The sequence below is a fragment of the Schistocerca gregaria genome, chromosome 2 (assembly GCF_023897955.1).
Source record: "Schistocerca gregaria isolate iqSchGreg1 chromosome 2, iqSchGreg1.2, whole genome shotgun sequence".
In the NCBI taxonomy this organism is placed as follows: domain Eukaryota; kingdom Metazoa; phylum Arthropoda; class Insecta; order Orthoptera; family Acrididae; genus Schistocerca; species Schistocerca gregaria.
The window spans coordinates 425,897,409-425,924,690 of record NC_064921.1 but is presented as its reverse complement, the minus strand read 5'-3'; the positions used below and the strand labels follow the sequence as shown (position 1 = coordinate 425,924,690).

The 27,282-nt window shown below is 41.2% G+C and overlaps 1 protein-coding gene across 1 annotated transcript in view; it reads left to right on the top strand.

Annotated features, from left to right (window-relative positions):
• Nucleotides 1-13,485: 13,485 nt before the first annotated feature.
• LOC126336178 (uncharacterized) overlaps nt 13,486-27,282 on the top strand; it is a 41,074-nt gene continuing 27,277 nt past the window's right edge. The window contains exons 1-2 of the mRNA XM_049999682.1: nt 13,486-13,535; nt 19,986-20,857. Of these exons, the coding sequence (XP_049855639.1) occupies nt 20,006-20,857 (852 nt within the window). The 5' untranslated portion in view covers nt 13,486-13,535; nt 19,986-20,005. The remainder of the gene's footprint in view (nt 13,536-19,985; nt 20,858-27,282) is intronic.

Sequence of the window (27,282 nt, the reverse complement as noted above, 5' to 3'; positions counted from 1 at the left end):
TTATCGTCCATGTTTCACTTCCATACATGGCTAGCGATTATCATACTGCAGCGAAAGTTGATTGATACGCTATTGCATTAATGCAGAATCTGTTTACGTTCTAAAAAAAGATTAGTTCATATTTTGACCACCAGGTTCAAATCTGGTGCCTTACTCCGTTTGTATAACGAAATGATACCCACGCCGTCATTTGACAAGCCATAACGTGAGTGAACACTATGGCTATCGAGAAGAGAGACAATGCGCCATTAGCGAAATTGTTTTATGTGAACGGCAGCAATTACAGTGCTACGTTGAGAGGTTATCGCTGACTGAAAGATCTGAGGAGAGGCTCAATGTCATTAAATGCCTACAAGAGGATGACAATGAAAGTCGAAAACAAGGGTGACCTTCATTGCGGCACCTGGAAGAGGAAGGCGTCCTATCCCAGTGGATGTTATGGAGAGGCTGCAGTTGCTATAACTGTCGATGCAGCACATCCCCCGTTGTAGTGCTAGTGCTCGTGCTGTGTCACGAGAATTGTCCATCGCGTGGTCAACAGTATGGAAAGTTCTACGATCTGTTTGACACTGGTATCCGTACATAGTCCAAATGGTGCAGCAACTGTGAAACCTCGTGATCTGCAGCAAAGTTCTGAATATGCTCTTAGATTTCTGACACATATCGAAGTGGCAGGGCAATATTCTATGGAGTGACGAGTCACATTTTACACTACAGGACGCAGTGCATATACAGAACCGCCGAATTTAGGGTATTGTTAAACCGCGTATTGTGCATGAGAGCCATTGCACACGCCGCATGTGACTGTGTTGTATGGATTCACAAGCAGCTTTATGGATTCTCTTCTTTGTCCGGTGTACCGTGACATCTGCACATTATCGAGACCGCACCCCACTGCATTTGACTGTGTAGAATCCGCTGTTTTCACGCAAGGTGGAGCAACACCCCATTTCCCTCACCCAATGAATGATCTGCTTAATGCAACATTCCGGAAATGTGTTATCTTCGGAAGTTTCCCAGACACATGACCTGCAAGATCATCTGATCTGAATCCATGTAACTTTTGGCTCTCGAGAGCTAAAAGAAAGCGTTTACGAGAGAGAAGTTGGGCCCTGCTCGACCTGAAGGCCGCTATACATGGACACGTTGTTGAGATTCCATTCTCGTGCGACTGTTGATCACGTCGTTTCACGGATGCAGCATCTCGCCTACGTCTCTGGTGTTCATGTTAAACACTCTGTGTGAGCGGCGTTTAATGTTAAAATCAACATTATGTCTTCCTCGTTTATTTGACCTTTTGTTCCCACGTAGTGATACTAAAATATTACATATGTAACCGTCTCTGCACGTTTTTATTGCATCACAGCGCCAGATTTGCAGCTGGTGGCACAAAATTGTAAGCTTTCCTTTTTTCATCTTAAATTGGTCCTGCATCAACGCTTTAAAATATTTACACGTTTCACTGCCACACGATAATTCAGGCCGCACTGGATCGCTCTGAGTAGCTGCACTTTAATCATAAACACCTGGTATTTTCGACTTCCTAACACTGAGAAAGCTTGAAAAGTTTACAACTCAGAAGCCAAGTTGATGCACTCTTTTACACGTATACAAAAGAACAGCAGAGATGGAATGCATGCAATGAAACTTACTTAAGTGTTACATGTAAATATCACAAAACATTCAAAATGAAATAATTCGTAGCTCTAAGAGGCTAAATATATACATAACTTTGCGTGAAGAAGTACAAGTTATAAGTAGTAAGGAAATTAAATTTAATTAGAACTTATTGACACAGTTTACTGAATGAAGTTGTACAAAAAATCGAATATAAAAGCAGCTACATTTTCACCAAAATTATAACTGTACTTTCACGTCGTAGCTAACAACTGTACTATTTTTTATATAAGCTTTAAAGCTCTCCCCGAGACGTAATATACATACGACATCTATGATACGGCACGCGTGTGAACAGGGATTAGTCTTCGGCAGAGTGCTCCAAAGTGATTCTTCTTGACCTGCAGTAATCTACACAACTGGCCATAAAAATTGCTACACCACGAAGATGACGTGCTACAGACGCGAAATTTAACCGACAGGAAGAAGATGCTGTGATGCGCAAATGATTGGCTTTTCAGAGCATTCACACACGGTTGGCGCCGGTGGCGACACCTACAACGTGCTGACATGAGGAAAGTTTCCAACCGATTTCTCATACACAAGCAGCAGTTGACCGGCGTTGCGTGGTGAAACGCTCTTGTTATGCCTCCTGTAAGGAGGAGAAATGCATACCATCACATTTCCGACTTTGATAAAGGTAGGATTGTAGCCTTTCGCGATTGCGGTTTATCATATCGCGACATAGCTGATCGCACTGGTCGAGATCCAATGACTTTTAGCAGAATATGGAATCGCTGGGTTCAGGAGGGTAATACGGAACGCCCTGCTGGATTCCAACTGCCTTGTATCACTAGCAGTCGCAATGACAGGCGTCTTATCCGCATGGCTGTAAGGGATCATGCAGCCACGTCTCGATCCCTGAGTCAAAAGTTGGCGACGTTTGCAACACAACAACCATCTGCACGAGCAGCTCGACGACGTTTGCAGCAGCATGGACTATGAGCTCGGAGACCATGGCTGCGGTTACCCTTGACGCTTTATCACAGACAGGAGCGCCTGCGATGATGTACTCAACGACGAACCTGGGTGTACGAATGTCAAAACGTCATTTTTTCGGATGAATCCAGGTTCTGTTTACAGCATCATGATGGTCGCATTCCATTTGACGACATCGCGGTGAATGCACATTGGAGGCATGTTTTCGTCATCGCCATACCGGCGTATCACCTGGCGCGATGGTATGGTTTGCCGTTGGTTAGACGTCTCGATTATTTCTTGTTAGCATTGACGGCACTCTGAACAGTGGACGTTACATTTCAGATATGTTATGACCCGTGGCTTTGCCCTACATTCAATCCCTGCGAAACTCTACATTTCCACAGGATAAGGCACGGTTGCATGCTGCAGGTCCTGTACGGGCATTTCTGGGTACAGAAAATGTTCGACTACTGCCCTCGCCAGCACATTCTCCACATCTCTCACCAAATGACAACGTCTTGTCAATGGTGGCCGAGCAACTGGCTCGTCACAATACAGCAGTGACTACTCCTGATGAAATGTGGTATCGTGTTGAAGCTGCATGGGCAGCTGTACCTGTACACGCCATCCAAACTCTGTTTGACTCAATGCCCGTTATTACGGCTAGAGGTGGTAGTTCTGGGTACTGATTTCTCAGGATCTATGCTCCCAAACTGCGTGAAAATGTAATCAGATGACAGTTCTAGTATAATATATTTGTCGAATGAATACATGTTTATCATCTGCATTTCTTCTTGGTGTAGCAATTTTAACGGCCAGTACTGTATGTCGTCAGCCGCTCAAAATCTTCCTCACACAGTTAAATATGGCGCTCTGTACCAACATCACAGCAGGTGAGATGCCTTTTTCATACACCACTGAGTTGTTGTTGTTGTTGTTGTGGTCTTCAGTCCAGGGACTGACTTTATGCAAGCTCTCCATGCTACTCTATCCTGTGCAAGCTTCTTCATCTCCCAGTACGTACTGCAACCTACATCCTTCTGAATCCGCTTGGTGTATTCATGTCTTGGACTCCCTCTACGATTTTTACCCACAACGCTGCCCTCCAATGCTAAATTGGTGATCCCTTGATGCCTTATAACATGTCCTACCAATCGATCCCTTCATCTAGTCAAGTTGTGACACAAACTTCTCCCCAAACCTATTCAACCTCCTCATTAGTTATGTGATCTACCCATCTAATCTTCAGAATTCTTCTGTAGCACCACATTTCGGAAGCTTCCATTCTCTTCTTGTCTAAACTATTTATCGTCCATGTTTCACTTCCATACATGGCTATACTCCATACAAATACTTTCAGAAACGACTTCCTGACACTTAAGTCTATACTCGATGTTAACAAATTTCTCTTTTTCTGAAACGCTTTCCTTTCCATTGCCAGTCTACATTTTATATCCTCTCCACTTCGACCATCATCAGTTATTTTGCTCCCCAGATAGCAAAACTCCTTTACTACCTTAAGTGTCTCATTTCCAAATCTAGTACCCTCAGGATCTCCCGACTTAATTCGACTACATTCCATTATCCTCGTTTTGCTTTTGTTAATGTTCATCTTATATCCTCCTTTCAAGATGATATCCATTCCGTTCAACTGCTCTTCCAAGTCCTTTGCTGGCTCTGACAGAATTACAATGTCATCGATGAACCTCACGGTTTTTATTTCTTCTCCGTGGATTTTAATACCTACTCCGAATTTTTCATCGGGGAGAGGCTACAATCCTGTCTCACTCCCTTCCCAACCACTGCTTCCCTTTCATGTCCCTCAACTCTTATAACTGCCATTTGGTTTCTATACAAATTGCAAATAGCCTTTCGCTCCCTGTATTTTACCTCTGCCACCTCCAGAATCTGAAAGAGAGTATTCCAGTCAACATTGTTAAAAGCTTTAAGTTTACAAATGCTAGAAACGTAGGTTTTCCTTTCCTTAATCTAACTTACAAGATAAGTCGTAGAGTCAGTATTGGCTCACGTGTTCCAACATCCAAACTGATCTTCCCCGAGGTCGGCTTCTGCTAATTTTTCCATTCGTCTGTGAAGAATTCGCGTTAATATTTTGCAGCCGTGACTTATTAAACTGATAGTTCGGTAATTTTCACATCTGTCAACATCTGCTTTCTTTGGGATTGGAATGATTATATTCTTCTTGAAGTCTGAGGGTACTTCGCCTGTCTCATACATCTTGCTCACCAGATGGTAGAGTTTTGTTAGGACTGCCTCTCCCAAGGCCGCCAGTAGTTCTAATGGAATGTTATCTACTTCCGGGGGCTTGTTTCGATTCAGGTCTTTCAGTGCTCTGTCAAACTCTTCACGCAGTATCATATCTCCCATTTCATCTTCATCAACATCCTCTTCCATTTCCATAATATTGTCCTCAAGTACATCGCCCTTGTATAGATCCTCTATATACTCCTTCCACCTTCCTGCTTTCCCTTCTTTGCTTAGTACTGGGTTTCCATCTGAGCTCTTGATATTCATACAAGTGGTTCTCTTTTCTCCAAAAGTCTCTTTTAATTTTCCTGTAGGCAGTATCTATCTTACCCCTAGTGAGATAAGCCTCTACATCCTTACATTTATCCTCTAGCCATCCCTGCTTAGCCATTTTGGACTTCCTGTCGATCTTATTTTTGAGACGTTTGTGTTCCTTTTTGCCTGCATCATTTAATGCATTTTTATATTTTCTCTTTTCATCAATTAAATTCAATATATCTTCTGTTACCCAAGGATTTCTACTAGCCCTCATCTTTTTACCTACTTCATCCTCTGCTGCCCTCACTACTTCATCCCTCAAAGCTACCCATTCTTCTTCTACTGTATTTCTTTCCCCCATTCCTGTCAATTGTTCCCTTATGCTCTCCCTGAAACTCTGTAAAACCTCTGGTTTAGTCAGTTTATCCAGGTCCTATCTCCTTAAATTCCCACCTTTTTGCAGTTTCTTCAGTTTTACTCTACAGTTCATAACCAATAGATTGTGGTCAGAGTCCACATCTGCCCCTGGAAATGTCTTATAATTTAAAACCTGGTTGCTAAATCTCTGTCTTTCCATTACATAATCTATCTGAAACCTGTCAGTATCTCCAGGCTTCTTCGATGTATACAACCTTCTTTATGATTCTTGAACCAAGTGTTAGCTGTGATTAAGTTATGCTCTGTGCAGAATTCTACCAGGTGGCTTTCTATTTGATTTCTTACCCCCAATTCATATTCACCTCTTACATTTCCTTCTGTCCCTTTTCTTACTGTTAAATTCCAGTCACCCATGACTGTTAAGTTTTTGTCTTCCTTCACTATCTGAATAATTTTTTTATCTCCTCAGACATTTCTTCAATTTCTTCGTCATCTGCAGGGCTAGTTGGCATATAAACTTGTACTGGGCTTCCTGTCTATCTCGGCCACAATTATGCGTTCACAATGCCATTTGTAGTAGCTCACCCGCACTCCTATTTTTTTATTCATTATTAAACCTACTCCTGCATTACTGCTATTTGATTTTTTATTTATAAGCTTGTATTCACCTGACGAGAAGTCTTCTTCCCCCTGCCACCCAACTTCACTAATTCCCAATATATCTAACTTTAACCTATCCATTTCCCTTTTTAAATTTTCTGACCTACCTGCCCGATTAAGGGATCTGACATTCCAGGCTCCGATCCGTAGAACGCTAGTTTTATTTCTCCTGGTATCGACGTCCTCTTGAGTAGTCCCCGCCCGGAGATCCGGATGTGGGACTATTTTACCTCCAGAATATTTTACCCAAGAGAACGCCATCATCAATAACCATACAGTAAAGCTGCATACCCTCGGGAAAAATTACGGCTGTAGTTTTCCCTTGCTTTCAACCGTTACACGAGTGAGTAATAATTAATCAAAAATAATTTCATTTTCCACGTTGACTATTCTACAATCACTGTCGTTTATGTCAAGCGATCAGATGATTCCGATGCTCTCCTATTTTAGTGCTAGTCCTGTCGTCGTAATTTTACAAGCCGTTCTGTGAGGAGGCGTACAAATGAGCGTTAGTCATTTTAATATGTAAGCGTCGTCGTAGCATATGATGCATTCAAAAAGAAACAAGCCAGGGGCTGCAAAATTAAAACCAGAGAATGAATTATAATTTTGTTGCCTGGGGAAGAAGTTGCGGTCCTTGGAAACGCCTTGAAGTCCCAAAATCACCCACAGAGGGATGTGGGTGCACACTCACGTGACGGCAGACCGAGCTTGCTCAGGCGTCGGCCGCACACTGCATCCAATCGCGCTAAAAAAAAAAAAAAAAAAAAAAAAAAAAAAAAAAAAAAAAAAAAAAAAAAAAGAGAGAGAGAGAGAGAGAGAGAGAAATCCGACGAAACATCGACATAGAAGTGAAGGAAACCAGAGAAACAATCACTTTTTTCCGTTGAGGCAGCATTTTACTTCATGTCTATTGAGGTACCAGAGACACACGCGAGCCGGCCGCGGTGGTCTCGCAGTTCTAGGAGCGCAGTCCTGAACCGCGCGACTGCTACGGTCGCAGGTTCGAAACCTGCCTCGGGCATGGATGTGTGTGATGTCCTTAGGTTAGTTAGGTTTAAGTAGGTCTAACTGATGGTTAGTTAAGTCCCATAGTGCTCAGAGCCATTTGAACCATTTTGAAGACACACGCCAGTTCACTACCGTATTTGACGCTTTTCAGGAAGATAGTGAACCATCTGCCTCTAAACTTACTTGCATTTGCCTTAAAGGATGACACAGTGTAAATGGATTTGTCGGTTAAGGTGGAGTTGTAACGAGGTACGAATTAATGGTGGTCTCATGATGCATTATAGAGAGAGAGAGAGAGAGGGAGAGAGAGAGAGAGAGAGAGATGAAGAAGTTGCTGCAAGTCATTTGACAATTTTTTCCTGACGTTCCGTCAGGATGCATCAGTTGTGTGACGTAGCCTGTGTTCGACTCGTATACAACCGCTTGTTCTGTGTGGCTCTTAGAGCAGTAAATCTGTCAGTCATCAGAGGACTTCTATCTCACTTGTGATTAAACGTGACACTTTCCTCTAAGTAAACGAAGATTTATGTGATGTACTCCATTCCTCTGTCCCATCTTGCGTGTAAAATCGATACTACAGATCCATAACTAAGATGATTCGAAGTTAGCCACAGGTGTTCGTGAGACACTGCAATCCCTGTGTATACATCTGCTTCACAGATGTCCTGTTTACATAGTGATGGAATGATTTGTAATTTCACATGTCGGACACTGCTGTTACGCGTTTATCTGTTTCCTTATAAGAGATATTCTCCATGGGTAACGATCGTTTTATACAGAACTGATATGGGCATAGTATAATATCTGAACCGAGATCAGATGTGAGCAATGGACGCTATGCATCTCTGGAAAGCTATTATGTGCATATTCACACAGAGCCACTGTTTCAGGAAGTAGCTTTCTTTCGTTGTACAGTTTGTCACCACAGTTTATCGTAGAGAAACCTCTAAGAAGGATGTATGTCATGCGCTGGAAATATTTTTCTTACACTGATATATTAACAGCGCTGCATTCTACATAACTGTTATATTGGAAACTCAAGCGATCTAACATTACAGGTTGTTTTATGTGCAGAAACGTGTAGGCTTAGGAGTGCGTGTGTTTATGTTCTCTCTTTCCAATACTCTCCTGGTCCTGATCCCAGACACTAGAACAATACTCTAAAATTGATAGCAGAGTTGATTTACGTAAAATGCTTCGAACTCCATCCGTCTGGAGCCCCATCACGCATAAAAATCACTCGTTTCATGTTCTTCTTAACCCTCTGCTAATACATCACAACACTTTGAAATCTGTTACAATACACGATAAGGGGTGCTAACTTCCTCGACATGGCCACATCTGGAGAAATCTTGGCTACTTCGATGGGGGAGGACTCGGCCGGCTCCATTCATTCACGATATGCAGAATGTAGCAGTCTACTTCTGGTCAGCTGCAGATTACGTCGGTAACCCCTCAGGGACGTGGATCTGTAGTACCTGTTTGTAGTCTGGAGAAGCACCAAAATTCAGTAGCAAAATCTAACTCCCTCGCCTAGTTCCGGTACTGTATTTTATACTACATTCGTGTTGCAGGGGCAGGCTTCATTTCCACTGAATGGTCAAAACACAGTTCCATCACAGTAACTCAGCATAGCCTTTTTCTACACGGGTTGCAGAAGGTGGTAGATATAGCTTTCTCCAGCTTTTACTATGTTCTGACTTACATTGGAATGATCACATGCACAAAGCTGGAGGGATAGTAGGACAGAGTCTTAGGGGGCAGCTGCAAGATGCACAGGGACTACAAAAAACCCGTTTGAATTTTACTGTAGCAGATAGGTTCGAGACAGGTAACTCATGAGATTGCCAGAAATATGATTCACTAGTGGCTGTAATCATTGAAGGACTTCTCCATAGGATCCAACGCAGGGATGTGGTTGATTTTAAATCATAGACATAATTTATACTGAAAGCATAGTACTAGATATCTGAAAAGCTAGTGAGCCATCCTGCAGCTTGCAATGGTGCTGTTGTAGGTTTCCCTCCTCTGTTGGAAGCCAGACTGTATCGTTTAGTTGACATGGTTGCGGTTGTTTGTATTCGCTTTGTGTTGACTGGCCCCACTTGTTTTCGCAAGCGTTGCCTGTCCGCTAGTGGCAGCAGTAACTGTGGCCCTATCTTTGGGGTGACGTCGTTGTTCTTCCGGGCGCTGGTGTAGACTTGCTTTCTTCCATGGTCTGATCCGTGGTTCCTGCTATTTCGGTGTTGTACCGCGTGCCGTTCAGTCACCTGATGTCCATGGTGAAAAGCTGAAAGATGAGTGCAGCGCCTAACGTCGTTGACGGGGCCCTCCTGCGCGGTCCTCTTACCCACGGCGATGGACGTCAGATGACTGAACGGCACGCGGCACAACACCGAAATAGTAGGAAGCAGACCATGGAAGAAAATAAGTCTACACCAGCGCCATGGATACAGAAATCGCCCTTTGTTTTAGATCGTAGATAAACGATTATTTTACTGTAAATTTTAATTTTGAGAAGTACAGATTTTAACCTTGACATTTATGAATTTAATTAAGTATACTTCGAGATAAAAGTAAATTACAAAAATCTGCTTAATACAATATGTGGATATGTAATGTAACAAATGTACCAGATGCCACCTGTCAGTAACACTTTAAGATTAAAATGACGTGCATTCTGCCAACCAGTTTTATGTGACGCCGCATGTGAAAGTTGCTGTGTGTGGACGGGTTACTCCTGTAACCGAAGCTGCAGGTATGTTCTGATACATTTGATATTGATCGGATAGGATAAAAAGGATTGCATTTCTGAAATAGTAAATTGGTATCAAAATGATTCATATGGCTCTGAGCACTATGGGACTTAACATCTGAGGTCATCAGTCCCCTAGAACTTAGAGCTACTTAAACCTAACTAACCTAAGGACATCACACACATCCATGCCCGAGGCAGGATTCGAACCTTCAACCGTAGCAGCAGCGCGGTACTGGACTGAAGCGCCTACAACCGCTCGACCACTGCAGCCTGCTTTTAATCAGTTCTTAATTTATTGCCATTAAGGCCTTCAGCCGTGAAACAATTCTTAAATTATTACCAATATTTTAATTCGTTGTTGATCTTAAATAAATTTTGTGTGAGTAAAGGAAAAGCCAATCAGTAGTAACTGTTTATGGCTCCGTCCACAATCGTAACCGAATCCTGCCTTCCTTGACCACCATGTCTCAGATAGTGTACATTTCTTACGACCTCAATCAGCACACCATCTACTACTGTTTGTGATCTTTCTCGATCAGTCATCGCCTATAACTCAGTGGATATGTCGCAGAACCTCTGACATGGCATCAAGACAGACTGCTTTACAAATGCTGGAGAAATATCTTGTGGCGGCAGTGTGAGGGAGTTGAAAATACCGGTTTCATATCACGCTCCTTAGCTAAATCACTTTCAAACTTCGGTAATTTTATTACGAGGGTTTTCCTTCGGCGACGTGTAACTGCACTGCTGTTGTACAATACACACTCCGGCGATAACCATTTGTATTATCTATCACGGTATTTTTCTGGAGAAACCACATCATTCAGAGGTAATGCCACACATCGATTTATAAAACTGGCATAGTTTTTAACATTGGTTCTTGTGTGCATCTGTGGAATCACGACCGCTTGTGATAGTAAAATAGTCGAGTTTCTTAACATCTTGCGGTTTGTCAGACGATTACGTCTCTCTTTCTAAGATACAGTGGTACCACTCGCAAGAAAAACTTATGAGACATGTCAACCATCACTGATCTTCGATCAGTATTATTTGGTATAGTCGGGAATCAGTTATTGACGAAGTATTATACATAGTATTAGGCGGTGCATGATAGAGCTTGTTTTGTGTAGAGAGAAGAGCAGAGTCGGTTCAAAAATGGCTCTGAGCACTATGGGACTTAACTTCTGAGGTCATCAGTCCCCTAGAACTTAGAAATACTTATACCTAAGTAACCTAAGGACATAGCACACATCCATGCCCGAGGCAGGATTCGAACCTTTGACCGTAGCGGTCGCGCAGTTCCAGACTGTAGCGCCTAGAACCGCTCGGTCACCCCGGCCGGCAGCAGAGTCGGGGCATGGCTCTCATAGTGATCACACCTATTGATACGTGCTCCACTGAAAATTATAAATATTGTGATACTTCGGTACCAAAATGTTTGACAAGTACAGTAAAGCGTGGAAGGATGTCCGATGTGTGAAATTCGGAACATTTAGTGACGTTTTAAATAAGTAAATATCCCGTGGCGTGTTGCTTACTAGCGAAGTTTAACATTTTGTTGCGTGAGACTGTTTATAGTAACATTTGACCGAGCAATTCTAAAAGAAATAATCCGTTTCAAACTTTCTATGAAGGATTACCATTAACTGGCTATGGTTACGAATGAGGTGTGCGTGTGAACTCTTTAGACATTGTACAGTTTAGAGTAAAGCCGTCGGCACACGGACCGTCCTATCGAAAGTCACCGTTGAGCGTGAAAGTTCAACGTGCTGCTGGACGCTCACAAACGGTGCGACTTGTCCACACGGCACGTGAGCCCCAGCGCGGTGTACGCGATCGCAACGCACTCCAGCGGCAGTTGTGGGATGTTTCTAGTCCGTAAATCACACTGTTTACTACAGGGGCGCCCGTGAAATTCCCATGTTAGCTCCATTAAAACGCACATTTTCTCCATTGCCCATATGCTAGTCACGTTGTTGTATAGGTAATATACACAATTAAAGGCTTCAATATCAATGTACATGTTTTAAGACGAAAAGGAGAGTGATATGTCCAGTCAGTAAGGACGCAGGCTTACAGAAGTTCCATTACAAACAGTGCGAAACAAATTTGAAATAGTTCTCCACATAAGATAAACATTGTTTCATCATTTTTGTAAAACCCCAAGGTTATTCTTACTTGATCACTGTTCCTACCCGGTAGCAGAACCTTTGCAGCATGTGAATTACAGAGGTATAAAGATATTTTGCTCCTTTTTCTTTTAAAAGTAGCGCAAGCTGTCCTGTATTTTTAGCCAATCGAACAAACTCACTTCGCAAAAAAAGGTGAATTTATATTTTCATAATATCAAATATTATATACTTGTATTAAACTAATAATAACGCGTCAGAACCTACTAAAAACGATAAACTTAGGAAAAAAATTTTTGACGTTGCGAGACGCGAACGACTGCCTTAACTTGCATCCAGCTCAGAATCACTAATGCTACTCACTACGCTTTTTTTGTTATCTTTTTTTCAATTTTTTGCCTTTTGTGCGTTCTGTTTTATATGTTGATTATAGTAAACATATATAATCACAGGATGATTAACGTTTATTTTCATCAACATTTCTAAGCAAAACTTAATAGTAGCACTATTACGGAATGGTTGTAACATATCTTTAACTGCAGAAGCAATAAATATACTGACAGAAATTATACTTCGGTGCGACAATTAAAGTGACCACCACTGGCGACGCACCACGCACCATTCCCGTCCTCTACCAACGATGTGTACCCAACCTATAAAAAAGGCAAGGAGTATGGGAAGCAATTCTTCAATAAGGGTTTAATGGATCCCTGTCAACGTCCGTTGCAGAGTGATCTCAGACACCTGACGATACTCGTCTGATCGAGAGTCCGTTAAAATCTAGATTGTCTCAGATCACAGCTCTAACCATTCATTGTTAGACGATGGAAACCTTAGATAATAATTTTCTCACCATAACTTAACTAAAAATAAGTCCAGTGACTAAACTTACATTGAAGAAACCACCAACCGCACTGTCCATTGACGGAAGAACGTCAGTGAGCAGAGAAATTAGGGAGAGGCCATCCTTGTTCATTTAATGCTGTCTTCAGTCAGAAATTGCATAGTATGAGTCAACGAAGATGTTGTTCCTAATCTTATGTTTTAGCCATAATGAAAGATCTGCTATTAGAGAACGTCATTCTACTTTGCTTTTAAGACAGTCTTAATCACCAAGAGTTTCAGTCAGGTGATCCCACTGGAGGGTTCGATTGCGCTACTGAAAGTATGTTGACAACGGAAAGGGTTGTGCGATCGCCAACGTTCCGTGCTAGCAGTCGCTATGAACACGCAATGCTCTACGCGCAGAACACCATATATTAACAAATGTGAAATGGTCTCTTGTAAGACACCAGTAATGTCTTACAGCCAGTGCGCTACACCTCACACCCAACCTCTGAGGAATGGACATTCGAACAGTACAGATAATATACTTATCAGCATTTCGATAAAGGAGCATTTATCCAAGCTATAAATGTATCGCCACTTACATCAGACATGGCAACAGATCTTTCATCATATCCGTAGTCTGCCAGGTAAGTAACAATCTTTCTGAAACACACAGATATTCTGCGGCAGTAAGACACGAGAAACTGGTCACCAGACACAGGTTTCTGGACACACATGATTCGTAGCCGGTGAAATGCCTTAAGCATAGTGTTCATAGCTTTTGAAATGTTTCATAGTGGCTAGTAAGTATTTTGTAATTGACATCAAGAGTTCAACAACCAACACCTGTTATCTTCGTTGATCCATTATGGACCGTGGGACAACGGCTGCCATGTATTTATTGATGCAATAATTTACCAACAGCCGTATGTAATATATAAATTTATTTTATGAACTTCTTATGTGCTACCAGTTTCGGCATTACATTGATGCCACCTTGTCACTGTCACGAAATCATTGCGCTGTATGTCGCTTATATAGGATGCTTCTATTGCGAAAGCTGAAAGGCTTTACTCTTCCGTTACTAGCCAGATTTTCTTCTTTTTTTTCACAGCATGCTCCATTCCAATGTTCGTAATACTACATGTGTGTGTGTGTGTGTGTGTGTGTGAACGAGTGAAGTGTAATATTTGTGTTGTATGATAATGAGAGAAGACAAAGGCTGACCCTGTGCCGGCACATAATCTACTTCTCGCGAAAACCACCAAGGGGACCGTCGAGCTTAGCGTCCACATCCGACGGAGGGGTCACACGTGCCTTCACTTCATGAGTCTCTGCAGACAGGTTTGGTATTTGAAACAGGATATTGACGCAACATCTGGTGATGAGAAATTGTACCTCAACATCTCTCCTCCCCTTGCTGGCCAAATACTGACAGTGAAATTCTTCTCCACTGCCAAGAATCGAACTGGCTTACCGGAGGGTCGTGCTCCACCGCGAAAGAGTGAATTAGCGACCTCAGTCATGTAGGCGGGCTCACTAGCCAGAGCATGATCGCATTTAAACTTGTTCTATGGAAACCCCTGATGTAGCCAGAATGTAATTTTTACACAGGAATAAATGTCGAAAAAGTCCTTTGTATCTCGAGTAGTTTTTTTTCTTTTAGGCTATAGTCACTCCAAATGAAGAGCTAAATGCATTTTGTTTTTCGTGACAGTCACCTTAATGGTTAAGTACTATTACCATAGAGGCACTATTGTCGTGGGTTATTTGTGAAGAAAGCTTCGGCTAGCTCTTATTGCAGTTGGAGTCAATTTATATGAATGTAATTAAGTCTATATTTTCAACAACCGCATGTATCTCGATAAGATACGCGCTTTCTAAAGTAGAAAGGATACACAAGTATGTAACGTGTTACCAGAGAAGACCGACACTCGTCCTGTCCAGGGTGGCAACACTGTATTGTATACTTTCTGGAAAGTGACGAGAAGGAAGACAGAGTACGCAACAACGTGGTCTTACAATTGATTAGCTATCACGTGCTAACGTCTAGATTCCCGAGCGAATTGTTTTTTTTCTCCATAGAAGTATGCCATAGATTTCAAGGATTTGAAAATATCTCATAACGAATCCAATAATAATCCGTTGTGTGGATACCATTCTTTATCGACAAATAATTTTGTCCATGCGATCTCCTGGCCGATATAAAGCGTCTACACGGCAGTTCCCTATAAACACTCCATTTCTAACCTTACACTGAATGTAATATACGTATGGAGTTATCAGACGTAATGGAGTTAATAAACGTTTTGTGGACCCATGTTTATTTAGATGGTGCCAGAGACACTACACTGTGATAGCAGCTTGCCTTCGGCATTTATACTCGACAGCAAGGGACCTACTGTACAAGGAGTTCCTGTCTTTATTGTATATACCGACCAAAACTATAGTAAAATATCGTTTTCTTATATGCTGGCTGCAATTCAAGACCAGTATTCAAGCATTCAGCCCATTATCAGTTGCTTCGGTATCAGATATCTGACACTGTCTGTCCAGGTATGGTCTGGCAAATAAATACTTTTGAACTGCAGCTCAAGGTATATGACAAAATCTTTTTTATCGGAGATTATTATCAATTCAGCACTGACTTCATGATGATATTTCTAAATTAAATATGACGTTGTAGCAAGCACTGTAAGGCACAATTAGAGACTGTATCTCTTGTTAACTGCTCTTGACTATACTTAGATAATTTTGTGATCGATGTTTCAGCGAGTCGAGCGATAAAGATCAGGCGCCAGCCAACATAATTTCTGGAGCACCTGGGGATCGCTCCTCATTCATGATTCATTATTTAATAAGTATAATTGCATACTTCTGAACATGGAGCAATACTGGTTGGCTGTTTCCTTTTAATGGTCAGTAAAATACTGGGGCATGATTGGAAGAGCAAAATGTGTGTGTGTTGCTCACGAGGCAGAATTTTTGCTTACGTGACTGTGTGTCAGGTTCCTGCTGACACTCTCCTGCAAGTGGGCAACCACATGTGTGACGTTATACATTCAAGGCCAAAGACAGCACATGCCGACAGCAGGCTGTCATTTCATCTAATATTTAGTAATTACAATTACGAGTAGCTTAAAATGGAACGATCAAATAGATGTTGTGAAGAAGGCAAACCAAAGAGTGCATTTTATTAGCTGAACACTTACAAGATGCCACAGACCTAGTAAATGAACTGCCTACACTACGCTTTTCCGTCCTCTGGCCGAGTATTACGGTGCAGTATGGGATCCTTACGGGATAGGATTGACGGAGGACATCTAAAAATTCCAAAGATTGGCAGATCATTTTGTATTATCGGGAAACAGGGTAGAGAGTGTCACGCATATGATAAGCGAGTCGGGATGGCAATCATTAAAACACAGTCGTCTTTCGTAGCGGCGAGATCTTTTCTCGAAATTTCAATCACGAATTTTCTCTTCTGAAAGTGAAGATATTTTATTGGTCACCAACATACATACGAAGAAATTATCATAGTAATAAAATATAAATCAGTGCTACATTTAAGTCCTCTTTTAACCTGTGTGCTGTTAGAGAGTCGAACGGTAGATAAATGGTCAAAAGATGGTCTGAAAAACACTTCTCCAGGCACTTAACTGTGAACTGCAGAGTAATCATGTAGATGTAGCTGTACCTGTACATACAAAGTTCAAGAATGTATATCTGTACTACTGTCATGCATTTGAGTTGATCAATGGATTCTCAATTTACGCTACCAGTACCCTTGTTTTCCGAAGCGTGGGTAAATATTGTAATAGAATGGTCAAAAATCAGGTAAAGTTATATTTTTTCTCCGTATATTTAGCAGTTTTTCTGCCTCACTCTCAGTTAATAGCAATAATTTTCGACAATGACTCCGCATTTCTTGCTTATTGAGTATCATTGGTTAGTGAATGTTATTTTCATTCGTAGAGAAAATGACACATCCTGGAACAGACTTTGTTCTGGACTGTATGTGGAAGGCGAAGTTATCATTATGATTGCAAGTTCTCGTACGTCTACTACCAATTTTAAGGTTTCTTGCAGCACGTTAGCCGGTGTTGCATCATATCCTCTACGCTATAGCTATGGGCTTGCCCTATTTTATGTAGTTTGCTGTTTGTAATAATCTTTTGATGGATCCCCTGTGCCACAGAGATCGTGCACTGAGTTGATCAGTCTGTTGTAGATATTTTCCCGTACGTTTTTCCACTCCTTGCAGTTATTCTCAATTTCAGCTTTGCTCGTATATTGCATTGCATACTTTCCTAGTCGTTGCATTTCCTTATGCTGCGTTTTGCACACAAGGATGTTCGGTGGCATCTGTCAACTGAGCAGAACAAGACTGATGAATCGCCCTTTAATTCCAGTCTCGGTCACAAATGCAGTTTTAATCCACGCGGGAATTTCAACTCAGTCCACACTCCACTTCATTCTGAAAAGCTGTAATTCTTTGTCAGTAATATTCATGGAACACTTCACTTCTTTCCTCAACGTAATGTGCACTGCTTTTGCCGGTTTTGTGTCGGTAACGATGTAACACTGATTAGCGCTTGTGCAAACTTGTGTTGTAGTTGTGTTACTATAGACAAATACGTATAAGAAAGTAAGCCCACTTCTCTATGGAAAAAAGAGAACAGGATGAGCGCCGAGCTTAACGTTCGCATCCGAAAGATTAGTCTTCACCATGATGTTAGACACATTCACTTAGTGAGACGCAGCAGAGAGTTTTCTGATTTATTCCAGGACCGTGATGTGCAAAGTGTCTGTCAGGCCACACGCGCCATATCGCCTCCTTCCCCGTCTGCCAAACACAATGGTGGGGAATAACCGCACGCTTAAAACCAATGCCGGTACTTCAGTTCTGAATAATCGTTATTTTTCGATATTCTTTGGTCTCTTCTATAGCAGGTATTTTTGTTTTCTTACTGATAAACAGATATGAAACCGATACGTCAGTACAGCATGGCAGTGGTGCTAAAAGTTTTCACAGAACGTTCTGTGGTTTCTGAAAGATAAGTATCGTTATTAAATGACAGGAGTCAACTTACAGATCAAAGCATTACAGAACGAGAATTTATGAATAAATTGGACAGTAAATGTTGACTAATCGATTAATTCATTACTGAACTTTTAACTATTCTTGTATAAGGAGTTTGCTAAATATTGCAGATATATATTATATTTTGCGTAATAATCAAACTGTTCACTTCAAGTTTTTGAAAGAACATTTTTGGTTTTACCAGTAAAAAATCTATTGTATTCAAATTATCCTTAAAAATAGAGATACATATATTTAACCAGAAATAATTAAAGAAAGAGAACCTATTTTACACAAAAGCTTATTATTTGTTTGTGATGTCTAAGAAAAAGTAAAAGGGAAAGTATGTTATGGAAACAATAATACATTAAAACCTTCAAAATATGTTGATTGTTCACAATAATATAGATAGTAGCTCATCTGCTGTCTCTCTCTCTCTCTACATAATATGCCTTTATCTGCTCCTCATTATTTTTCGAGAAAAGCAGCAAACGATTGACTGACTAATTTTTCTTTTATTTGCCTAATTTATTTCTCATTTTGATTCTGTGTAGGAGGGAGTCTCAGAATTTTTCAGTCTTTTTTCGATATCTAAGTTTGTGGCCGGAAATCGCAGGAACAAAAATGCTTGACAGTGAGTCATTTCAGAAACTGTTTATTTTGAGCGGTTTTAAGAGACGGGATAAACTGGAGATGAAAAACCGATTGTTTCAGCGGTAACCACCATCTCTACCAAACACTGTTAATAAAAAATTTTCCACCATGCCTTTCGAATCACTTGCCTCTAGCTCTAGTAACGCCGTTAGCGTATGCTGTACGCTGATCACCTACCTAATAGCAGGTATGTACATCTTTGGCAACCATAAAAGCGGCGACGCTTTGTGGCATGGAAGCAATGAGACGTTGGTAAGTTGCCGGAAGGAACTGGCACTACAACTGCACACACACGTCATTTAATTCCCGTAAATTCCGTGCAGAAGGGCAATGAGTTCTGGCGCCAAGTTCAACACATCCCGGACGTGTTAGAGGTGGTTCATATTTGGTGAGCTGGGAGCCAGTATATCATTGCAACTCTTCACTGTGTTCCTCGAACCACTCCATCACACTGCTGGCCTTGTGACATGGCGATTATCTTGTTGAAAAATACCATTCCCTTCGGTAAACATGATCGTCATCGGCAACCAGTGTACGATACTCTTTAGCCATCATGGTGCCTAGCACGAGCTCCACTGGACCAATGGATACCCACGCGAATGCTCCTCAAAGCACATTGGAGCCACTACCAGATTCTCTCCACCCCGCAATATAGGTTTCAAGGAGCTGTTCTTCTGAAGCCGTCGGATTCGTGCCCACCCATCAGCATGATGAAGAAGGTATCGGGATTGATCAGACCATGCAACGCTCTGCTCTGCCATTGCTCCGACTTCCAGTGCCGACGGTGGTGTGCAAATTTTAGTCGTAGTTCCGTTGTCACGATGTTAAGGCGTGGGTCGTCGACTGGAGAAGCCAATCTTTGGATGGTTCGGTGCAGTGCCAGTGCCAGCATTTAAAGTCTGGTGTTAGTTTCGCCACAGTTCGTCACCTGTCCTGTTCTACCCATCCGCCCAGCCTACGAGGTCCGACATCTGTACTAACGGGCGGCCACTCAACCCCACGACGTCTGGACGTGGTTCCTCCGTGGTTTCCCCACCTGTTGAAGAAGACACTCGCTTAAGCACTCCTCGATCACCCAATAAATCGTGTAGTTTCCGAAATTCTCGAGCCGAACCTCTGAGCCATCACAACCTGTCCTCGGTCAAACTCAGATACATTGCCCGGCTTCCCCATTTCACACACGGACAACGCGCTCACTAATACTGCATGCACCGTGCATATGTCTGATTAACCGTCATTCCTCACTACGTGATGCTGCTATCGCCTGGACGATATATCAGTAGTACGTCGGTGGTCATAATGTTGTAGCTTATCATTATACGTCTCCGCTTACTAACAATTCTATTTTCTTCGTTTCAAGGTCCAACCAGTTCAACCAGCATGGAGAGCGTGGGGAAAAATCCCAGCGACGACGAATGTACCCCATCGTGGCTGGACAAGGATTTCATTGGGAGGGCTCTGAAGAACGACGATCCTACCATCGACGCATCCAGTGTGGAGCTGATTTCTGTGCAAACCGCAGGCGGCGGCTACCTCAGTGAGACCCTCCGGGTGGTCGCGCGATCAACTGGTGGCAGCGGAGCTGCTCGGGAGACGTCGCTGTTTGTGAAGGCTGCTCTGAAACCGACAGGTGTCGCACGCGATGTGACAGCGTTTGGAGTGTACGATAAGGAGGCGATCGCTTACAGCCACTTTCTGCCTTCGTTGCACTCCGCTCTGAATAAGGTCGAAGGCCGAAAGTTTCAGCCACTGGCGCCGAAACTGTACCTGCAAGGTTCGGAACCGCTGGTGTTCATGGTGCTGGAGGACCTGTCCGCCACAGGCTTCCGGCCGTGGCCGCAGGGAGACAACCTGGACCTGGCCGCCTCCACCGCCGCCATCAGGGCCGTGGCTCGCATGCACGCCGCCTCTGTTTGCCTCCTCAGTCATGAGCGGTACTCGACAAAAGTCTTTCACCAGTCGTTGGTATTCAACGAATTTGTGCTCCAGTGTCTCGATACAGACGAGGCTACCTTTAAGGAGGACCTGCAAGTCTTGGACGAGAATCCGTGGTTCCGCAAGTATACGGACAAACTGCGCGCCAGCGCGAGGGTCCTGCTGCAGACACCAGTACTGAGGGTTAAGTACTGTGCCGTCGACTTCAAGGTCATGCTCCATGGAGACCTGCACAAAAGCAACATGATGTTCCGCACCGATGAGGACGGTCTGCAAGTCCGTTTGTATGATTTTCAGGTTAGTATAATCACTAGCACATTAGGATCCTGAGTGACACTTATTCCACCTTCACTTTCTTTTCGGTATTTAGACAACTTATACCTTAGATGAGACATGGGCAGACATTGGTGAACGCAGGCCTGATTCATATACTTTCTTAAGCTCGTGTGTGGCATCGTCACGTGACGCAGCAGCAGTGGTCTTAGGGCAGGAAGTAAAAATCTCCTACTTTTTTCTGTCCTGAATTCCTCTTAAAGTGTCATCCTGGTTTGTATAGGCATCAGTATGTATGTAATGTAGGTGATACATTCACGGTACACTGAACGATTGATTGAAGTAATTAAACTTTAGATTACTAAAGCTGTGTAATTGTATTGTCCTGCGATGTCTTGTGGCTGCTACTTCTACACTGATAAAATTATTCTCTTTAATTATCCAAAGTCCAGAATACGCTCGGCTTCAAGACTGCCTGTGTCGCAGTCATATGTTATTCAGCACCTTCTTTGAGTTGTCAAGGCTGTATGCCTGGTTGTTTAGGAAGGAGTTGAAGTTTGTAATGTCTGAAGATGGGTGTAATCCCGAAACGCGAAACATGTTCTAATAAAAGAGTCAATTGACCATCTCATGACTTTATTGCGGTTGTACACCATTGGTTGCCAATTATTAACATAAAAATGACCGCAGGCCTCAGACGGGATTTTATATCCTATATATCAAAGTCCAGACTAACGTAGCAAGACTGAATAGTTCTGCATTATAGCGTCAAAGTCTCGCAGAACATAAGCATTACTCGTTATGTCTTCGCTCAAATCTAGTGATACAGTGTTTTGAAACGAAATTGTAATTTGCCAATAATATTGAACTCGCAGTTATGGAAACTGGTCGATCTCGTAATGAAAAAGCAACTGTTCTTAAATAGGAATTTTCAAAGAATCCTCGGATGCTGATTCGATGCTGTTCAGTTCGCATTTGGTCATATGCTGCGCAGCCGTAAAGCAGAATTGTCTTAATTGCAGTAAAACGTTTCTGAATTTCGTTGACCATGCTTCCAGGTTCACCTGCAAACATCTCTAACCAAATGTTCGAAGTTCCCATACAGGAGCCTTTCCACAAATTAACCTGCTGGAAATAATTAAGACTTGTAGAATTATCGTTTAACATATCAGTTTATTCGTGCCGAAACTTACACTAATAACTTCTTTTTACCTTTTTCTATACTCGTCAGACACTTCAGCTCCGATCCATGTTACAACTGGAGTCCAACAACAGACATCAGGATCGTATAGATAATCAAGCTAGCGTCTGTTAATAGAGTGACCGTTGATGGTTAATTTTTTACATAAGCGATCCGTTGACCCCGAACCAGGTATACGTCACGGAGTAAACGCATTTCTCCTGCAGCCAAAATGAGCTAAATCATTGCATTTTATAAATTTTCACTATAGCAGCACCAATGGTCTCAGTATTCATAAATTAATGATAAATTACGACGAAACCTGTTTCTCTCCAATCATCTCAGAGCACACAACCAACGACGCCAATTGCTTGGTGCGCGCACCCCAATCCCCACGCCACCCCAAACGCATCCCCCTAGCAACCCCGGCACCCCCCACCCAACACAGACCCCCCCACCATCAGAGAGCCATCCTGGCACCCCCTTCCCGACACGGCATGCCAGCAAATTATGCCTTCCTGAGAGCACATTCATTTCATGTCCACGCTGTCTTCAAATGTTTACTTTTATTTACGTGCCATGAACATTGTTTTCTTGCTTACGACATCTTAAAGCCTCCTATTGCAAAATTCTGCAATGTCTCTTTCTCAGTATTTCGTTCCGCTGGCCGTATTGAAATCAATCGCTGGCCAGATGCGGCAAGCAGACCGCCCGCTGTCCACCCGTTTTTAAGATTGTCCTTGATTACAGATATTTTCTCACCCCACCGTTCCTCACAAAAATAACTTGCCTCTACCATCAGTTTCAATATAGCATAAATGTTTAGGATTTTGAAACTAATTGTTTTCAGGGTTCCGTAACTCAGTCGGACACTTTAAGACCGCTTTACCTCAGGAATGGATAGGCGTATGAAGTTAAAATTTATGTCACACACTATGGTTGGCGGTCCCTTGGTGATGCAAAAAAATGAAGCTTTCAAGACAATGCAATCAAAAGCTACGATCTTTTATGTCACACATTTTGATACTCGCAAGCTCTCTCAATAAAACCCGTAGGGTATCTCCCCCCTGACCTAGAGAAACATAATCTGAGGAGAAGCAAGGTATGAAAGTAAAAGCAAAGGAAAAACATCCGATGATTGTTCATTTGTAATTATATCACAGAGAAGAGCAACTTTATGCCACTTATTGTCCATCTGCCCGTCTGTTAAGGATGATCGTTCTCAGGAAATGGTGGACATATCAAGTTCAATTTTTTTTTCACATACTAAAGTCTATGATCCTTTGGCGCTGTAAACTATTTAAGCTTCTAAGTCGATCCAGCCAAAAGAGACGGCCATTTATGTCACATATTCTGATATCTTGTCAGTACCTATATCGATAACGGGAAAAAATTCGGCAAAATTCTCGATTTACAGGATGGGTAAACTATCTATATACATAAAAGTATGCGGAACCTTCGATGAGCGAGTCCTACTCACGCTTATTCGTTTTTTTACGTAATAACATTAATTTGTGTAAATCAGTGATTAATACGTCATCCAAGCATAACATTAAAGAAATTTTTCAGAAAATTACTTCATTTTAAAAGAATTCGTCACAAAATTGGTACAGCGTATCTGTCATACAATTCATATTAGATGTATAACAGCGAAAACTTTGACTTTATTATTTCGGGAGCATAAAGTGAAAGCATGCGATCGCCATTATCAGTATTTCAATTATAATTATGAATGTGTAGAAAATCTGGAGACTATGGCTACACAAGTGTGAAAACGGAGGGAAATGCTGTTAGTTTTGGCCGTTTTCATCCACGCTTGGTAAAATTTGGATTTATTTGAATTCCGCCTTACGCAAAACACTATTTATTACCTTTTATTCACCCAAACACGTATTGACAAGTATGTGTCATCTTCTGCAATTCAAATTTATTTTAAGGTATAATACAAAGTTAATGGCTGTTTATCTGTTGTAAGCCTAAAATTTATAGTGTGTACATATCATTTGCTTTGTTTCGATTGCTTGCCTCAAAATTACGTTCCTAGCGGAAATGCATTTTACACATCAACTTTTCGTCATTTTTTTTTTACAATATGTCATCTGCAAATCACGAAGAAAATTTATGCATTTTTGAAGTATTTGTTCGTGAGTATTGGTTAAATATGTTACGTTACTTGCGTCTTGCATCGCATTCCATATCTCTGGTGTGTATCTCTTTCTACTGCTGTTGTGTGCACTGTTCGTACGCCGTTATTTTATGCAGTTTCACTCTCACCTTTACTTCACACATGTTTTCCACAAATAAGGATTTGAGCACAATTCTTTTGTCTCGATACCTACTGGGAGGTATTACTGTCGCTGCTCACTTGTTTATCGTTTACCTGAAGTTTAGTATGGCGCTAATTGTAAACGTTTCGAGAGAACTATTTCGATGCCTCTGCAGGGGCATAGCCGGTCTGTACACCGACCCACTTCTCAACCACGCAGTAGTAGTAGTAGTAGCTTTATTCAACTGTAGCTCTCTTTTTACAAGGATATAGGACATTTCGAAGTATTTACAAGCTTAGATCAATTTAAAATAAACTAATTTGTATACACATACATTTACAGACTTCTAGTTAGAGACAATCATTAGATTTACTTCCCAGAAAGAGGAAGAGGTGTAAGTAGTGGACAATACATAGATTAGGGTTAAGTCTTTCTAGAAAAGTAAAAAAACATAGTCTTAAGGTGTTATGTGGAATGTTGGATGTTTTATAATCATTATAATTATTTATTTGTGTAACATTTTTTTACCAAACCCCTACTCTGTATTATCTAAGTAATCTTTCAATGCATAAAATGTATTGTATAACAGGTACTTTCTAGCTGCCTTTTTAAATAAGTGTATTTTTGGAATTTCTCTTATCTCTTTTGGTAATTTATTGTATAGTTTTATAGCTTGGTAGAAAATTTTGTATTGAGTTCTATGTTTATTTGTTATTGTCAAATGTAAGTTGAGTCTAGCTCTTGTTCCATAGTCGTGGATAGAACTGTTGGTGCAGTAATTACCAATGTATTTTCGGATGTATACAACTGCTTGTTAAATGTCTTCACATGCAGCAGTTAAAATCCCCAGTGTTTTGAACAGATCTTTACAATGAGCTCGACTACCATTTTTGGTTATGATTCTTATTGCTCTTTTCTGGAGTTTGAAAATTATGTTCATATTTTGTTCATTTGCTCCCCAAAAAAAGAATGCCATAGCTAAGAATTGAGTGTACATATGAGTAGCACGTAACTGAAAGACACTGCATGTTACGCACTGATGATAGCATTCTCAGGGCATAACATTCTGATGACATTCTGTTTGCAAGTACCTTTGTGTGTTCACTACACTTCAACTGAGAATCAATATTCATTCGTAGAAATTCTGTATTTCTTACACAGAGGTGCCATCTTCATTTAATTTAACATTGTCATTTTCCCTCTTCAAAGAGAAATTAATGTCATTAGTTTTCTTCATGTTCAATGTCACTTTATTGCTTATTGACCAATCGTAAACTTCCTTGAGAACTTCATTTGCGTTCTCTGCAAGGAGTTCTCTTGTTTCTCAGTGACTAAAATATTGCTGTCATCAGCGAAGAGAAATTTTTTTGCTGTGAGTGACACTACTGTGATAAACATTAATGTATATCAGGAACAGTATTGGTCCTAACATACTAATACCTTAAAGAATCCCTATATTAACGTATTTTGATCCTGATAAGTGTTTCACTAAATGTGTAGATCTATTTGAAGTATCTGCTCTTTGTACGCTACCTGCTAGCTATGATGAAAACCAATCATTAGCTACCCCTCTTATTCCTAATGCTCCTAAATTTATTTAATAGAATCTTGTGGTCACCTGTATCAAAGGCCTTAGAAAGATCCAAAAACATGCCTGTGACACACTCACCTTTATTAAGAGCACCAGGTACAACCTTTGTGAATTCTACTACGGCTGACTCCGTATTTTTGCCACTTCGGTAACCAAACTGGGTTTGCTTAAAAGATTATATTCATTCATGTAGTTTATTAATCTGTCTTTCATAATTGCTTCTATTATTTTTGAGAATGGCGACAGCAGGGAAACGGGCCAGCGATTTTCTACGTCTTCTGCATTACCTTTCTTAAGCAAAGGTACTACTCTTGCCTGTTTTAACTGCTCTGGAAAAGTCCCTGATGTGAATGATTCATTTATTATATTTGTTAACAGGCCCTGTATAGTCCATATGCATTGTTTCAACACACACATTGGTACTTCATCTAAGCATACTGAAATTTTATCTTTTAGTTTCTGAACTGTTTTATTGGCTTCATTCTCTGTGGTTGGCAGTAACATCACTGTATTTAGTGCAACATTATTTACAGGTCTTATATTTGTTTTGGGGAATTTTTCTGTAACTTCTCCGCAATACTTGAAAAATGCTCATTTAAATAGTTTGCTAAGTCTTCGGATCATTTATTACCTTATGTTATCCTGCGTTTCTTTGCCTTTTTTATACCGTACCTGACAGCTTTGCTTTTATTCTCTGCGTTATATATTATTTTGTCATTAAATGACTTTTTTTGAAGCAATCAGCACCTTCCTATAGATATTTTTGTATCTATGATAGAAATTTAAGAATTCTGAATCTTTGTGACTCCTTTTCATGGAACTGAGGTATTTAGGTGTTTCGGATAACTTCTTAATACCTGCTGCTGTCCATCTGTTTTTGTGAGATGTTGATACAGGCATGCCTTTTCAAAGTTCAAATTAAATAATGTGGAGAACTTAGAGAATTTCATATTCACATTGGTTTCCTTATACACTTCATCCCAGCTTTCTTTAGCTATTTCCTCTGAAAAATCTTTTACTTTGATTTCTGATGGCTGTAGTTTGTAGGCTTGTAGTTTAGGGAATAATTCGATGATTGATTTTATTGTTGTTATTTGGCAGAGGTGGTCTGATAGACCGAAATCTTGTACAGCTACATTTTTCTCTGTCCACATTTGTAGCCACATGGTCGATTACTGATGCAGTCATTGTAGTAATCCTTATTGTTGACCAATATGGACATGCCAAAACTTTGAAGGACGTTTATGAGGGTGCTGCTGGATTCATTTATGATACTAGTGTTGATGTTAATGTCCCCACGCAGAATTATCTTGACATTTGTACATGATACTTTATCTAGAACTTCTGTTAGTTTTTTGAACAAAATGTCCACACTACCACTGGGAGATCTATACACACATAAAATGACTAA